Consider the following 15,922-nt stretch of genomic DNA (forward strand, 5'->3'; position numbering starts at 1 on the left):
CTTCTATCTACCACCATTATGATCGACATCTTAAGCTCAGCTTTCAGACCACATGATCTACAAGTAAGACAGGTTTTTATTCCGCTTTTGTAATGTAGCTGTTACAGTTTAAGAGGACACCCTTGCGGCAATATATTCACCCACAGCCCAGTGGCGAAGCGAGATTCCTGGAGCGAGAGGCTAGTCTTGGGTCGAAATTTAACATCAAATTTACGGTATTTCCGTCATGTAACCCATGGAGAGACTTATCCATTGAGTCGCAAACATCTTTTCTTTCGTCCTAACATGCACAGAACGATAAAGAATTTCAACAAAATTTTGATTGGTGAGAACCTGAATTTTAGGGGACCCCCTCTTTTCTGTCTTTCTACGACAATACGGCAGCCTCCTTTATAGGTTTGATATCTAAATGTTTCAGTACTTTATCTACTTGCTTTTGCAACTTTTCACCCACATTCTCCATGGTGTAGTCTGTAACAAGATTACCACAAGCCTTCCCAATCCCGTAAGCCGAAGAACACGTTCTGTAATGAAAAACTAAACCATGTTTCTCATCTACCTTATTCATGGTCAACCGGTCTCTCCTAGCCTTGCTAACATGATGAATTCCCATCTCAAACACTTGAAGAGGGTCTACAATACACTTCGACCACGAGGAAAGCTTATCATTGGTCCTTTGAAATACCCTTTGCGAGACCAGCTGACTTCGTTTTTTTGCCTTGGGCATACGCGCATTGAGACTGAATATAACGCTGTCAAAGCAGTGACCACAGAACATTTCTGAGTGTATGTTGTTTAGGAGCTGAGGTACAGTAGAATGTGCAAGTGGAACGATATACTCGTCAATGTCGTTGAAGGCTACAAATCTCGCTTTACCCTTGTGTCTGTACAGACAGTCTTGTGTAGCCAGCACTTGACCGTGGTACCAGATGTTTTGACCAGTCATTGTGACGTCTTCTGGGAGATTCCAAGGCAATGCACTGACCACGCCTTGCTCTTGATAATAGCGTAAGACGTTTTGAAGCTGGTCGTCTAAATCATACTCATAAAACGTGAAATGTTTAGCCCCTAGTATGCGAGTCAGTTCAATAAATTCTACCAGTAGGTGCAAAGAATCAAACCCTTGACCTATCAGAGGAGGTATGCAAATAGCATAGCTAAATGGAGTCGATTCGTGCATTGTCTTTACAAGTGAAACACGTAGTTTTTTACTCGTCTCGCCTTTATCTTCAGCAGTTATAAACACATAGGGAGAATCTCTTCTAAAACACTTTGGGATGCCACACGTTGCAATATACCCGCCAAATGTGCGTCCGTGGTTCTCATTATTCGTATATAACTCCGCGGTCTGTGGAGGACAATCGCAGCTAGTGTCAGAGGGGTCGCAGAAGTGGCACATAAGTTTAGGTTGGTAATATTTTCCGCTTAAAATAATCAGTCTAATAGCAGAATTATCTTCGTTGTCATATTGTTCGTAGAAAGCCGAATAGATGTAAGTATCTTTAATCAACCTACGAAAATACCCCATCTTCTCTTCCGTGTTGTTTCCTTTACCCCTCTGCAGTATGCCTGTACTATCCTCTCTCTCTAGAGGAGAATCTAAGCTCTCTTTCTTTCGAGATGATGCAACAGAAGGACCTCCATTCCATTGCCATTGTAAATCCGCACTTTTCAGCTCCCAGTAAATGACAAGAATAGTCAAAGACAAACCAAGTATGGATGCAAAAAGCACTCGACACCAAAACCTCATATTGTATTCCCTACCTTAGAGACTTCATAATGTCGTATCGTAGTATATATATGCATAAATCTTCATTCAAACTTAATATATGATCGATGAAAATAATACTGCATCGTAGACGTGTCTTCCTAATGCACGTTTATGACAGGCGTTGCTGTACTGTGCAGAGTGGAGGTTGGGTTAGTAGTGACCCACGTGTGCATGTCATTATATAATCAAGATGGCTTCCGAACAAGAGAGTGTTGTGGAGTTGTACATGAAGAACCAAGAAAAGCAGACAAATTCTTGCTTAACAGCCATCGTTAAAGGTAAATATAAGAAATAGAAAGTCAGAAAGAAGCTATGAGAGCTAAATATAACGTGTTTTGTTTGGTTATAGATGTGTATGAAAGAAGGAAAAATCTGCTGGAAATCGTTGAGGATTTAGGGTAAGTGACAGTTGTGTTTTATGAGTGGTGTCATCATGTATCATCGTAGGGTACAATCATGTATCATTATGTATCATCATTTTGTATCTTCATGATGTATCATCATGTATCATCATGTATCATCATGTATCATCATGTACTGTATTGATCATCATCATGCATCATAATCATCATCATGTGTCAAAATCATGATAATCATCAACAACATCATCCACCATCATCTTTCACATCATCTGTCATTATCACCACATTGTATCATCATCACTTTATCATCATCATCATCATGTAATCCTCTTAGCACAGTGACAATATTATTGCAGTATTACCAACATTGTTTAAACTTAATGATATCACCAATGTACACAATTCAATGACATTCATTTGCCACAAAGTTCTCTTCCAGTTTGACTGTCAGTTTGTCTTTCTGTCTCACCCAGCATTTTCATGTCATGTAAAACTGTATCTATATGATATAATGTCATCTTTATAGATCATATTTGACAAGCACTGACGTTGAAATTCGAAGCAGAGCTGTACAACTGTTATCCGAGATTTTACAACGACTTGTGAACTTCAAGCTTACAGCACAAGAAGGTATAGGAAAATAGGAAAATGTTAAACCTTTATTCAGAGACCACAGAGGACCCTAAAAAGTAGTAGGTTTAAAGCAAGTAAAGTTCAAGTCACTGTCAACATCACCCATCTTGAATATCTTACCATGCATTTATAGTACATGTAAGAATGTGATATTGCTATCTGACGGATAAATCTTATATAGTGAATAAATTTATTGGATAACTGCATCGACTTATCCACTGGATAAGGTTTTATCCATCAGATAGGACTATACAGTACACCCTTTTCACAAACAGGCCCTAACCATCATTATCTTTGGTCCATGTTACATGCATTCAGTCCAATCTCCAAATATTGCCTTTCAAATGTTTGTTTTTTTTCCTTTCTTTCATATAGTTGAACTACTAGCCAATTTCTACCGCGATCGCCTCAAGGATCATTATTCAATTGTACCTTATGCTCTTCTTGGGCTCCAAGCTTTGGTAAGAATCTATGTAGAGTCCTAAAGACAAGTCAAAAAAAAAATTGCACAATTTCAGGAATATTTTTCTAGATTATTATTAGATTAATATTAATTTTTTTGTAGGCCTTGAATCAAAATTTATCTGGACCACTGTTTGTTAAGGCAATTCAGACAGTCTTCACAGAAGTTCATGTTCAGGTCAGTAAGACCCAGCACTAGATGGTGAGCAATAATATAATTCCTTCTCATGAGAATAGTTGAAGTGTAAAAAACCAAATATTTTATCAAAGTTAAGTATGTGATGTTCCAAGAATGAACAGTGCTTTAACTTTATTCTCTCACATTTCTTTAATTTTATTGAACTCTAACTAGCCTGACGTCCCTGACTAACTCACATGGCTAACTCACAGATTAGAAAGGAGTTGGGTCAAGGGGGACTGAGACCCACAGAAACTCTAATCATGTGATGCATAATCCAGGAATCTGTGAGACTCCAGAGGTGGAGGGGAGCTCACTACTTCTGTACCACTGTTATTTGGTTCACCCAGATTGGAAATGGAAAAACCATTTCAAATATTTTTAATGGGTTTCAGTGATATGTGTCTTAAACGGTATTCCAATTAATTAATAATTATTATTTTGGTAGTCTCTTATGCAGTCTGGTCGGAACACAGTTTATAACATGCTTATGTTGTGCCTTGATAGAAATTTAAAGGGTAAGTGTTCAGTCCTTGTGGTAGCAAACCTCATTTAAATTCATCTTCAGTAGTCACAGTTTGGGGCTCTGATGGGCCGGCTTGGACAGAGTGCGAGGGTTGCTATATATATATATATATTTCTATATTTTATGTTTGAAAATTCATTATAAAGCATTATAGAGTGTAATATATAACGCTATAGAAATTCATTGAATTATTAATTATTATTATCTTCTGATAGTTTGTTTTCCATCGTCTCTAGATCTCCAGCAATTAGGATCTGACTTTGTGTTTAGTTTTATTCAAGCTATGGATGGAGAAAAGGTATAAATGAACACTGTAGCTCCTCTGCAGCCTTTTTCATTTTGTTCCATTAGCCATTCTGAGGTTATAGGATTAAAACTAGGTTGATTTGGCATCAAAGTGGGTTGTTGGACTGTTTCAGGTGAAAAAGTAGACACCGTCTTTGAAATATGTCCTCTAAACCATTCTCACAGCACACAGCAATGTAAGCTCAACCCAGTTTTTTCCCTTAAACTTGGAATAGCTAATTCCAATTCCTTATAGAGACCCTCCTCATAGAGACCATCCTCATAGAGACCCTCCTCATAGAGACCCTCCTCATAGAACCCTCCTCATAGAGACCATCCTCATAGAGACCCTCCTCATAAAGACCCTCCTCATAGAGACCCTCCTCATAGACACCCTCCTCATAGAGACCCTCCTCATAGACACCCTTCCCATAAAGAACCTCCTTGCCCTAAGTCTTTCCTCATTTGTTTCTGAAACAGGATCCTCGGAATTTGGTTTTAGCTTTTCAGCTTGCAAAGAAAATTATCTTCAATTTTCCAATCAGTAAGTATTTGATTTTAATTTTAATTCTAATGCAAAATGTTAGTAAATTATGTTTTTACACTTTCAGTTTTACAATTATTTTTCTACAGGCCTATTTGCTGAAGACCTTTTTGAAGTCACATCTTGTTATTTTCCTATTGATTTTACCCCAGTAAGTAGACAATTTCAAAATTCTTTTATCTATTTAAACTAGTATTTTGAAAACCAACCAATTGGGGAACCTGTGGAATATCACCACAGGAACCCCAATTTAAAATACATCTGGTCATCACATTAGCACTTGCAATTATGTAAAAATCATGAATAGAAAGAAAGAAAGGATGCAAGTATGTATTCCTGAATACCTGAGTAAGTAGATAATCAATGTTTTCATTCTTTTAGTCCTCAGATGACCCTTACGGCATTACAAGAGATGATCTTGTACTAGGATTAAGAAAATGTCTTGCAGCAACATCACTATTTGCCCCAGTAAGTTATTGTCAACTCTCGACTCTCCCATTTCCAAAACTTGTAGTGAATTGAATGATAGATGGAAGAATTACCAGTTTTACAAGAGATGATCTTGTACTAGGATTAAGAAAATGTCTTGCAGCAACATCACTTTTTGCCCCAGTAAGTTATTGTCAACCCTCCACTCTCCCATTCCCAAAACTTGTAGTGAATTGAATGATAGATGGAAGAATTACCAGTTTTACGAGAGATGATTTTATTTGTTTTTTCATCAGTTTTGCCTTCCGTTATTACTGGAAAAGCTAGAATCAGATGTTATCAGTGCTAAGATCGACTCCTTGCTGACATTGGTAGGTTTTACATAATATTAGTATATTATTAATCATTATAAATATTTTATCAAGTTGTTGGTTGTTTTCACTTGGTCTTGATGTTATGTAATATTTCAAACACGCAAGAGAGTTCTTCCTCCGATTTGCAAACACCGAAAAGTGAGTTGAAAAAACGAGGCGCAGCCGAGTTTTTTTAACTGACTTTGAGGTGTTTGGAAATTGGACGAAGAACTCTCGCAAGTGTTTGATATTACTTCTCAAACTAATGAATATTTCTTGGAGAAAATCAAAGAAAAAGTTTACAAAATTTAATGCAAATTAAGAACACATTTCCAAACCACCGTCACAGTAGTGATTTGCTTTGTTTTCTCCTCATTAAATATTCATGAGTATGAGAATATTATATCATTGTTTATATCTTATAGTCATCATGTATGGAAGTTTACACAGTTCAACAGATAAAGGAATATCTGCAGCCATTTTGGCAAGCAATCAAGAAAGAGGTGAAACACTTAGTTTATTTCAGGTTTGTGATTCATGAAAAGTTGGTAAATTAATTATCCAATCTGATGCTTTTTATAGGTTTATCAAACAGTTAGCTCTGACCTTGAGGTATGTATTTGATTTTAGTTTTAAAGTTGGTGTTGATGACAATGCATGATGATGATACATGGTGGTGATGATGATAATGAAGACTCATACATGACAGTGATGAAGATGAAGATGATACATGATGATGATAATGCATGATGATGATACAAGGTAGTGATGATGACAATGAAGATTCATACATGACAGCTGTGATGAAGATGAAGATGATGATGATATATGATAATGATGATACATGATGATACATGATGATACATGATGATGATACATGATGATACATGATGATGATACATGATGATGATACATGATGATACATGATGATGATACATGATGATACATGATGATGATGATACATGATGATGATACATGATGATGATACATGATGATATTGATACATGATGATGATACATCATGATGATGATACATCATGATGATACATCATGATGATGATATATAATGATACATGATGACGATGACACGTGATGACGCATGATGATACATAATGATGTATGATTAAGTTATTTTTTCTAAATACTTTCTTCAATGATTATTTCATTTTTCTAGGAGGCAGCTTTAAAAGCATTACAAAGTATTGTTTGTAATTTATATTCCTCATCACAAGTAAGCAATGCATATACCCATTGATTGACAAACAAGCCCCTTTCAATATATATACCCTATCTTATATAATCCTCTTTTTTTGTTTATTCTCTTGCTGTTCTCAGGCAGATGATGTAGAAACCAGAGAACAATTCATGGGAATAGTTTTACAAGGTATGAGATCAATTAAATTGTAGAGATCCACATGTCAATGCTTGCAAGTATTAACTGGTTATATTTTTCTCTGACTGCAGAATGTAATGAATATCTGAGTTCCTTGGATTTAAGGATGATGAAACCAAATGGAAGAATCCTACAGTCAACAGCATTAGCTGCAGGTTTGAATTACTTGTTACTCTGCTTCCTGATCCAAAGACGGTCCATGTCTGTACCTCAATAGTTGGGGGTATCAAGGGGTGTCAGTACTTAAGGTGACTGTAGGTTAATAGCAGGGTGTCAGCAGGTTCTCTTTAGGGTGTTGGCAGACTGTTAGTAGGAGGCTCGTAGGTTGTTGGTAGTCCAGGATTTGGTAAGAGTGTCAGAAGGGTGTTGGTAGGGTGTCCGTGTGATGTTGGTAGGTCACCATTGGAGTGTTGGTATATGGTGTTAATGGGTATAGTAGGTATTAGATGTCATGTGAAAAAAACCTCTTTTTCCAAAACCATTTCAGAACCAGCTTATCAGCAAGTCTTACAATCCTCTCTTCCTTTGCTTGTGGACAAATACAACTCACAGCCAATGGTATGTTCATTGCGAGAATTTATTTTCTCCATCATGCACTTCTGTATATTACAGTCATTTTCAATAAAGGGTGTGGAATTGCAGTCATGACAAAGTAGGTTTTGATGGAAGTCAATCAAGGTTTTTATAAAGCTCCATGGGCACATAGTCTTGAAAGCTTTGTATTTTCTGACAACATAACAGAGACCCTATTTTAACATCCACCAAAACCCTATTTTGTAGCAATTATGGCAAATTGTACAATTCCAATAGAGAAGGACTGCAAGTTGTTTATACCTTTTCATTGAACCTATTTTTTATGTGTTTGAAATATCTAGGGAATTGCAAAGAAAATAACACTAGATGTGATTCTTGAACTATTAAAGGTTGCAAAGACTTTTTATCACATGACTCAAGGTAAAACTCATGGGTAAAGTATTATGTACTTATTTTCTGAGTGGAAGGGCCGTTCGGGAAAATATTTGGCTCGAGGTGATGCCCTACGGAGCGAGCCCAGCGAGATCCATACAAATGACAGAGAGCCAAATATTTTCCCGCACGGCCCGACGTAACTCAGTCAATAAGCATTTTATCATTTTCAGCATTTTCCGGAAGGTTTTTTTTTAGGAGCGCGCGCCTGGGCAGATACGGGTCATATGATTAATTGAAATCTTTCCTGCGAAACCTACCTTACTCAAGTTATTTACTGATATATTTCTCTTGGTTACCAGATAGTGCTCTTGTTACCCATAAGGATGCTCTGGTGACTCTGCTCTTTGAAGCACTTACTAGTGAAAGTCATGCTTTGTGCTGTGCTGGAATAACTGGTCTGGTTGTCTTGGTTACACTGAAAGGAATGATAACAGACAACCAGGTGATTTTCACTTCAGATACCTTAATCAATTTAGTCTGTGGAAGGAAGTTCTGTATAGCATTTAAAATTAATTGAGAAGAAGAATGAATTGACTTAGAAGTAATTGAAATATTTTTTAAAAAATATTTCCTTTTTAGGTGATTATTTTAGTTGAGCATTTAACTAAACAAGCTCTGAATTCTAAAGATATGATAGTCAGGTGAGTAATTTAAGACCCAAAGAAGTTGATACAAGTGCATATGACTTGATTCACCCCTCCTCCCACAGTAATTTGACTCTGTGCTTTGTTCATTTAAGGCAAGAAAGTACTACTGCCCTGGCATATCTGTCATCCAAATTTCCTGCTGTCATTAAAGCCAAGTTACTTCCGGCTGTACAAAGCTATCTTAAGACAGGTAGCAGTTTTAGCAAATAATATCTTTTCAATTCATTGTGAAAACTTTTGTGTTCCCTTTATCAGATGTGTGGTTGTGACCTCTTTTCAATAGCATTCTTCTGATCCATCCAAACATCCATTGTTCATTCATTCATCTATCCCTACATCCAACAACCCATCCATCCGTGCATCCATCCATCCATTAGAAATTAAAGCAAACAAATTGAATACAACCAAACTAAAATACAACATCTATTTTATCAAACCCTGAACAACCTCTGGGCTGATGGAAGTCAGGCATGACTAACTCTCAAAATGGAACTTCATTCATTTTCCCAGAAGAATGTGTAGCAATGGAACAAGAAAAGGATGGTAACACAGAATATTCATCTGGTTGTCATGGATATGCCATGGAGACCCTGTCAACAGTGTGTACTGAAGAATCTGTTGTCCGAGACATTATTCCTGTTATCCTCCAACACGGGAAGAACCTGGCAGAAAGTAAGTACACTGTATATGCTTTCTTCAACAGAGGCTTGCCACCAATACATGGCAGGGACATTTGAATCTGGTCTTATCCGATTTACATGAAAAAGAACTTGGTTTCCCAGGGGGAAACGACTTTTTCTTGTTGTGCCTTCTGTCATGGCTGCCATCACGTGATGGTGCAAAGCCTCTATATTTTGATGCTATTAATGAATGCCTTCCTGAATGAACCCCTTAACTGACATCTGAAAAATCATGACTTGATAAATTTGTCTTTTTCTAGTTAATGATGTGAGTGATGCTATGAAATCCAAAGGTTTAAGAACATACAAGTGTTTGTTATCTGTGGTACAAGGTAAGATCTGTGGTGGTAGCAAATCGAAGCCATCATGCATAAATCATTTTCTATTATTGTTAGAGTTTACAGTTTTCAATAGACCTGATGATGTTGTCAAGATGGCAGCGAAGCATTGTCTTTTACAACTAGTTTTCTTACAATAGTTTTTTTAGCTTTCTAGTTTTTTCCTCAGGATATTATATATATAGACATTAAAATTTGTTTTACTTTTAAATTATTATTGTAATTTCCATGCAAATATATTATCACATAGATATATTTTTATAATATTTTTCTTTGTTACGTTTTATTAGAATTTTTTAAGATGTCACGTTATGTAAAGTTTTCTTACTAAATTATTATTATCATTATTATTATTATTATCATCATCATCATCATAACTTTTATTGCTATTATAATATTCTTTAAAGGTACCATAAAACATAATGTTGTTCAACCAGAGTACTATTCTGAACTCGTTATACCGGATCTGTTACACTTGTCGATAAAGCCTGTCTTACAAGGTATTAATTTTACTTTATTTTAAAATTCCCTTTGATCATCTAGTTTTTACTTTTCACTTTTGTGTGATATTTAATTTTATCATTGATTTTGTTTTGCATTTCTTCAGGTCGTGAAACCAATTTGATGTTGGAGTCGGACATCTTGGAGATTTTTAGCTCAATTTTTAGAACCATAGTATGTCAAATGCAGTCAGAGTAAGTGGCAAGAAGAAAAATCAATTGCAATAGCAATGCATGAATATATTTCCTACTCTATGGATCTATTCTATAGAGTCGGTACCAATGGAACAAGTTTTTGTACAGTGTTGGGTCCAGACTTATTTCATGGGGGTGACTATAACCTAGAAAGGAATCTCAAAGCTTCCTTTTTTAGGTTTGCTTTATCCTTTATTCTTATTGATTTTGACTCCAAAGGAGGGTGACTAGCCACCCAATCCAACTCCCCTGGATCCACCCTTGCAAGAAGTAGGGAAAGGAGTCTCTTTCCTATTAAGTCTCCATCCCTTCCTTCCTTCCAACTACCTCCCACTGGTATGATTTTCCTTTCTATCGTAAATGATTAAGAGGTATTTGTATTGCTTCTTCGATCAACAGAGAAGTGCCTGCAGTCTATTGTAGAACTGGGAAAGGGGTCTCTTTCCTATTATGTCTCAATCCCATCTCCTTCCTTCTAACTACCTCCCTCTGGTATGATTTTCCTTTCTATTGTATAATATATTTAAGAGGCAAATCATTTCTTTTGCTTCTTAGATCAACAGAGAAGTGCCTGCAGTCAATTGTAGAACTGTTCTTGGATGGTAAACTACCAAACTCTCTAAATAATTACAAAGTCGACTCCTTCTTACCCTTGGAGGTAAGTGGATTGTATCCATTTTATATTAATAAGTTACTAAATACTAATAGTAAAAAAAAGAAAATCATAAAGGACATGGCTACAGACAGGTTGATATGCAAAAGAGACAAATAATTTATCCAATGAAATGGTGGCTATAAAAACCAGCATAAAATTTGCCCATATTAATGTTGCTGTTGGTGACATCTCTCATACAAGCTTTTGGTTGACAGCCTTCAACCCTCCTTCCCTAAATCCGGTTCTGATTCTTCATTCAATGTCTGCTTTTTGTTTTTTTGTTTTTGTTTTTGAACCTTTGAACCGCTGTTAATCAGTTGCCTTGCAAAACTCTCTTTAAAATGGAAAATTGAAAAAATCTGAGCCTCATCCACTGCTTTTTATCTCTCTATAGGTTGAATCTCCATGGCAACAAACTCAGCTGGTTTCTCTGTTGATGCCTTGTCTGTGTGCCGTCAAAAGAGATGTAAGCTTGTTGGCTTATTTTTCTTCTTATCTACACTTATTGATATGAAAACTGCTTCATTCAACTTGAAAATCTAATCCAATATGCTTTCTAATCATTGTCAGTGTTTGTATTTGAGAATACTTTTAACAGCAATACAAACTTTTATAACTAACTTCTCCTTTTCTACCTGTAGGTGTGTATTTCACAGTTCTCAATATTGATGCAAAAGTTACAAACTTTAGCCTGTAGGTCAAATCACAAGAGAACTAATATTGCTGCAGCGAAATGCCTAGCAGGGCTCATCAACAAGATGAAGGAAGGTGTGTGTTGGTAGACCTAAGTATTGTGCTTTCTCCTCCTCACCCTCCCCTCCCCTAGCACTTGAGCTTGGAGTAGGATGTATGGGAGAAGGTTTGAGTGGATTGGAAGGATTGGTGTGAGTTGGGTGCAATAGAGAACAAAACTGGGCATGAGTGAGATGGAACGAGGGATCGAAAAATGAGCACTGTAGCTCTATCAGAGGGTTAGAAAATCAAAAAAAAAAAAAGAAAAGAAAAAGAAAAGGAAAGAGAGTGAGAAAGAAGAGTACCAGTGATACATGCCTGCCTTTCATCTATTTGCAAGATTTAATATTGTATCTTCTACTTCTAGGAGAAGAGTTGGATTTATTAATGCAAAACTTGATGTCGACAATATGGTCTTGTATTTCTAATGAAGAATGTCAGGAAAACCATTGGAGTTCCCTCATCACCTGGATCTGGGTACGTTTATTTGAAACTAATTTAATCCAAGTGGCATTTGGGGATGATTTAAGATTGAGAGTTGGTTTGTTTGTGTCCCGTGCCAAAGATCTGTTCTTTATGCATTCCTTTTTTCCTTCTGTATTCCAGGTAACCAGAGCTCTTGTTTTGCGCTCACTTCCAGTATCTCAAGAGTTTGTTAAGAAGGTAAGGCTATTTTCTCGATGATACAATCAGTGAGATTTCTCGATGAGCGCTCACTTTAACGATACCCTAAAACAACCTTTGTGCTTATCAAAGTCAGGGCACGGCTGACAAATCGAATTGAACCTTAGCTTGTTAAATTTTGCGAAGGGAAACTCTACTCACATGTGATGCCGAGTCACGGAATTGAACTCGTGACTCCAGAGGTGAGGGGCGAGTTCACTACCGCTACAATATTAAAGAGTGTGAATTTAAAGGAGATGACTGTGGTGTAAAAATGTTAGAATGTTGATCATCACAGTGAATAAGCGATATTAAAGAGAATTATTAAAAACGTTATAATTATTCTATTTTGTTTGACAGATAATAAGTATATTTAGTAACGACAGCGTGGGTAAGGTGGCAGCGGATGGTTTCTATATACTGATAGCAGACAGTGATGATGTGATGACGTCACAGATGCATGCTGATATTAAAGTAAGTGTCATCAACGTCGATAAGGTGGATACAGTTTGAATGTGAAACACTCATCAGTAGCAGCATGCATGTGCCTTACCTTGACCGTGACCCTGACGGCTGCCCGCATTTCACTTACTGTACTTCACCCTCGTGTCCTACGATTGGCTCGATATATTTTGCTAATTCAATTCATTTTAAAAACTTGCAGATCAAGAATTGAGATTGAAGCGCATTTGTGTATATTATTTTTTCATTCACATTTCATCCTTCATAGTTGATGTACAAGCAACGGTTCTTCCTACAAACTCTTCCTCAGCTACTCAATGGCTTCCAGTCTTCTCTACCGGGTTAGTAAAGGGCTCCTCATGGTTTTTGATTATATTCTTCGGCGGAGACGATGTTTTAACTGCATGTGGCTCGCCTATGTAGATTGGCGAAGCAAGCCGTCATTTTTGATTCTGTTCGTGTTTATTTTTTAGGACACAAACACCACTACCTCAGTGCATTGTCACATCTACTTCAGTGGATCCCTAAACAAGTCCTCATGTCAGAAGTACCTAATGTATGTAGTCCTTAATCTAATACTAGTGCGCACCGTCCATACGCGTTCGAAAACTGCCGTGGTAATATCGGCATAAAGTTTCTTACAAGTTTCAAAACGTTTTGACCGTTTTGGCCTGATCAGTATTGCATGAAACCCCCCCCCCCCCCCCCCCCCCGCAAAAAAGAAAAGAAAAGAAAAGAAAAGAAATTAGTAATAACACTAAATAAGCTTAAGTGTATTTCACGGGTTTATGAAAACCACTCTATTGGAATTTGTTGGTATTCTAGTTGATGCCGCTTCTGATCCAGTCCCTATCCCAAGACCAAGCAAGTCTTCTCCTGTCTACCTTACAAACCCTTTATTCACTCATCTTCGACGCTTCTGAGGCGATTATAAGACAAGTGACGTCATTAGTACCCAATTTCTTGAGACTGGTCAAGTTTGAATCTTCGATGGTGAGTAGGGACATTTGCGCACAACTATACACCGGGAGTAAGTGCGGGAAGAAACTGCTATTCAGCGCTGGTCCTTTGCGGAGGCAAAGAAATGGGAATAGTGAATGAAGGGGGGAGGGGTGGGGAGCTTCCTTGTGTTTTTTTTTTAACGTTCCTTATAGCTAAAGCTCAGGACTAAAGACTGAACGCGCACTGTTTTTCTTCTTCTTTGTGAACGTCTCGTCCTTGTCTTTATCGATGACATTTGCGCGTACGTCTTTTAGAAAAAGGTGACAGCGTAACATCCCAATTCCGCCAGCACGAATGCAGGATTAGACCCCTTTCTCTTCTGTTCCCCTCCTTCAACCTCTTGGGCGTCGTAAAACTTTTTAAGCTTAAATAATGATGGTGTTTTTGTTTGAGTAGAAGGTTCGAATAGAAGCTATTAAATGTCTTGGTGCCATGACGACCCTACCCCATCATGTTGTAAGTACTCTCCATATCTCATCCAGTGTAGTAAATATTACTGCATATTGTACGACAACCGTGGTTTTTTGGTTGTGGTATTGCGCTCTATGATTGGCTGAGCTTGCACCGTAGTTTTTAATGCGCCACCAGCTCTAGAGGGTAAAAAGACAGGGTGAAATTACAAAAATGAATCGCACAGCGCGCAATCTATATTTAGCCAAGCTAACAATCTGATGGAACCAAAATATGAATCTAGATGGATTTCCCTAGCAATATTCCTCTGTTAAAGTAAACAGAAAACAAAGAAGAAATCCTTATAATGATTCTTATTTTTCGTGTTGGTTACTGTGTTTTGTTATTTTCGCTAAGGTATACGTGTACAAATCAAAAGTAATCAAGAGTCTTTCTTCATCGTTGGATGATCACAAGAGGTTTGTCAGGGCAGCTGCCGTCACCTGTAGGAACGAATGGTTAGTAGACAGGAGCTGTAAGGGTTCAAAACACCCTTAGCATGTTCACACGACCCTATAGCCTTTTCAAGAAAAAAAAACACGGACTTGCTTGAACTCTCCTATGCGATGGTCCAGTTGGACCTTTGCTTTTGGACCCCATTACATCCCTCAAAATGTTGGTTTTCCCTGGATATATACGGTCCTGCAGGAAGGCAACTACGTTGTATTTTGAGTGGAAGGGTTAATCCCAGAACTAACGTGTGAAAGCACACAGTATGTACAGTATTCTGGGATTGCACTAGGTACTTGTACAAGAAAAAAAAAAATGGATTCCCAAATTGGGAATTTGTTGGGAATTTCCTTGAATTCCCAACGAATTCTCATCCAATTCCCAGAGAGAACGAAATTGGGGACGTGATACTGATTCCCAATGTTAGTTTGTTGGGAGTTTTGTTTTTCTATTGGGTATAGAAGGAAGTTCCCAACAATAAATCCCAACGTTGGTGTTGGAATTGGGAATTCAAGGAAGGTCTTAACAAATTCACAATTTGGGAAACCGGTTTTTTTCCTTGTACAAGTAACTAGTGTAGTCCCAGAATACTGTACATACTATATATTTCACATTCCCTCCGCATTTTTCTGTTTTCATTTCATCCAGCGAACCTCCCCATTGAACCTCCACTGAAACGACTATTATCAAAGAAAGCTAACATGCTCGTATCCTTGCCGTATTTTTGTCAGCCAGTTGTCTATCGTAAAATAATAATGAAGTTTATTTTCTTTACAGGTTTTTGTTAGGAGCAAGTTGATCGCGCGGTTTATCGTAGCACTCCAAGATGGCTGTCAAGAAACTGAATATTTAACCATTGGATTTATAAATACGTAGTCATTATATGCCGAAATTATTTTGATAACTGAATAAAGATTAAATATTCTTGTTTGTGGTCTAATTTTGATGGATATAAGATCCGCTCCTGTTTCCCCGGCATTTATTACTGGACCCGTTGAGAAATAGTTTCCGTAAACTTGGTTGTTTTCGCTGATTCGGAAGAGTATTAGTAATCACAGAGTCGAGCCGGTAGGGCCACAGAATAGACCCTTTTCGAGTTCCAAATTACCGCTGTGTTTCTTGATTACGCTCATTTACTCAGGCTTAGCCTCGAATCAGTGTCTAAATATTCAGAAATACCAACGATAAAGTAAAGAATGCACAACTTCATCGATACAAACACTTTGAAATTCCACAGATCTTCA

The 15,922-nt window shown here is 37.3% G+C and overlaps 2 protein-coding genes across 3 annotated transcripts; one reads left to right on the forward strand and one right to left on the reverse strand.

Annotated features, from left to right (window-relative positions):
* Positions 1-58: 58 nt before the first annotated feature.
* Positions 59-1,879, reverse strand: LOC116291285 (beta-1,4-galactosyltransferase galt-1). Its single transcript, XM_031698443.2, has one exon. The coding sequence runs from the start codon at positions 1,748-1,750 to the stop codon at positions 368-370; it is 1,383 nt and encodes a 460-aa protein (XP_031554303.2). The 5' UTR covers positions 1,751-1,879; the 3' UTR covers positions 59-367.
* A 49-nt stretch (positions 1,880-1,928) lies between these two features.
* Positions 1,929-15,606, forward strand: LOC116291284 (MMS19 nucleotide excision repair protein homolog). Of its 2 annotated transcripts, none has more exons than XM_089028519.1 (37): positions 1,929-2,049; positions 2,121-2,169; positions 2,660-2,763; positions 3,142-3,227; positions 3,332-3,406; positions 3,855-3,924; positions 4,169-4,230; positions 4,698-4,761; positions 4,851-4,912; positions 5,143-5,229; positions 5,487-5,561; positions 5,969-6,046; positions 6,126-6,155; positions 6,717-6,773; positions 6,878-6,926; positions 7,007-7,090; positions 7,423-7,493; positions 7,811-7,889; positions 8,204-8,346; positions 8,484-8,545; positions 8,644-8,741; positions 9,062-9,223; positions 9,492-9,563; positions 9,977-10,069; positions 10,177-10,264; positions 10,820-10,922; positions 11,314-11,385; positions 11,561-11,687; positions 12,019-12,128; positions 12,258-12,314; positions 12,675-12,788; positions 13,045-13,117; positions 13,250-13,332; positions 13,602-13,769; positions 14,175-14,234; positions 14,586-14,686; positions 15,456-15,606. In XM_089028519.1, exons 1-37 carry the CDS (start codon positions 1,962-1,964, stop codon positions 15,475-15,477), a joined length of 3,078 nt encoding a protein of 1,025 aa, XP_088884645.1. In that variant the 5' UTR covers positions 1,929-1,961; the 3' UTR covers positions 15,478-15,606. The 2 variants fall into 2 exon arrangements, with proteins under 2 accessions (XP_088884645.1, XP_088884646.1); XM_089028520.1 differs by having other exon boundaries at positions 9,065-9,223.
* Positions 15,607-15,922: the final 316 nt, after the last annotated feature.

The sequence above is a fragment of the Actinia tenebrosa genome, unplaced genomic scaffold, assembly GCF_029948245.1.
Source record: "Actinia tenebrosa isolate PJP-AT-01 unplaced genomic scaffold, QUT_ActTen_1.0 PGA_scaffold12__29_contigs__length_12842862, whole genome shotgun sequence".
NCBI classification, from domain to species: domain Eukaryota; kingdom Metazoa; phylum Cnidaria; class Anthozoa; order Actiniaria; family Actiniidae; genus Actinia; species Actinia tenebrosa.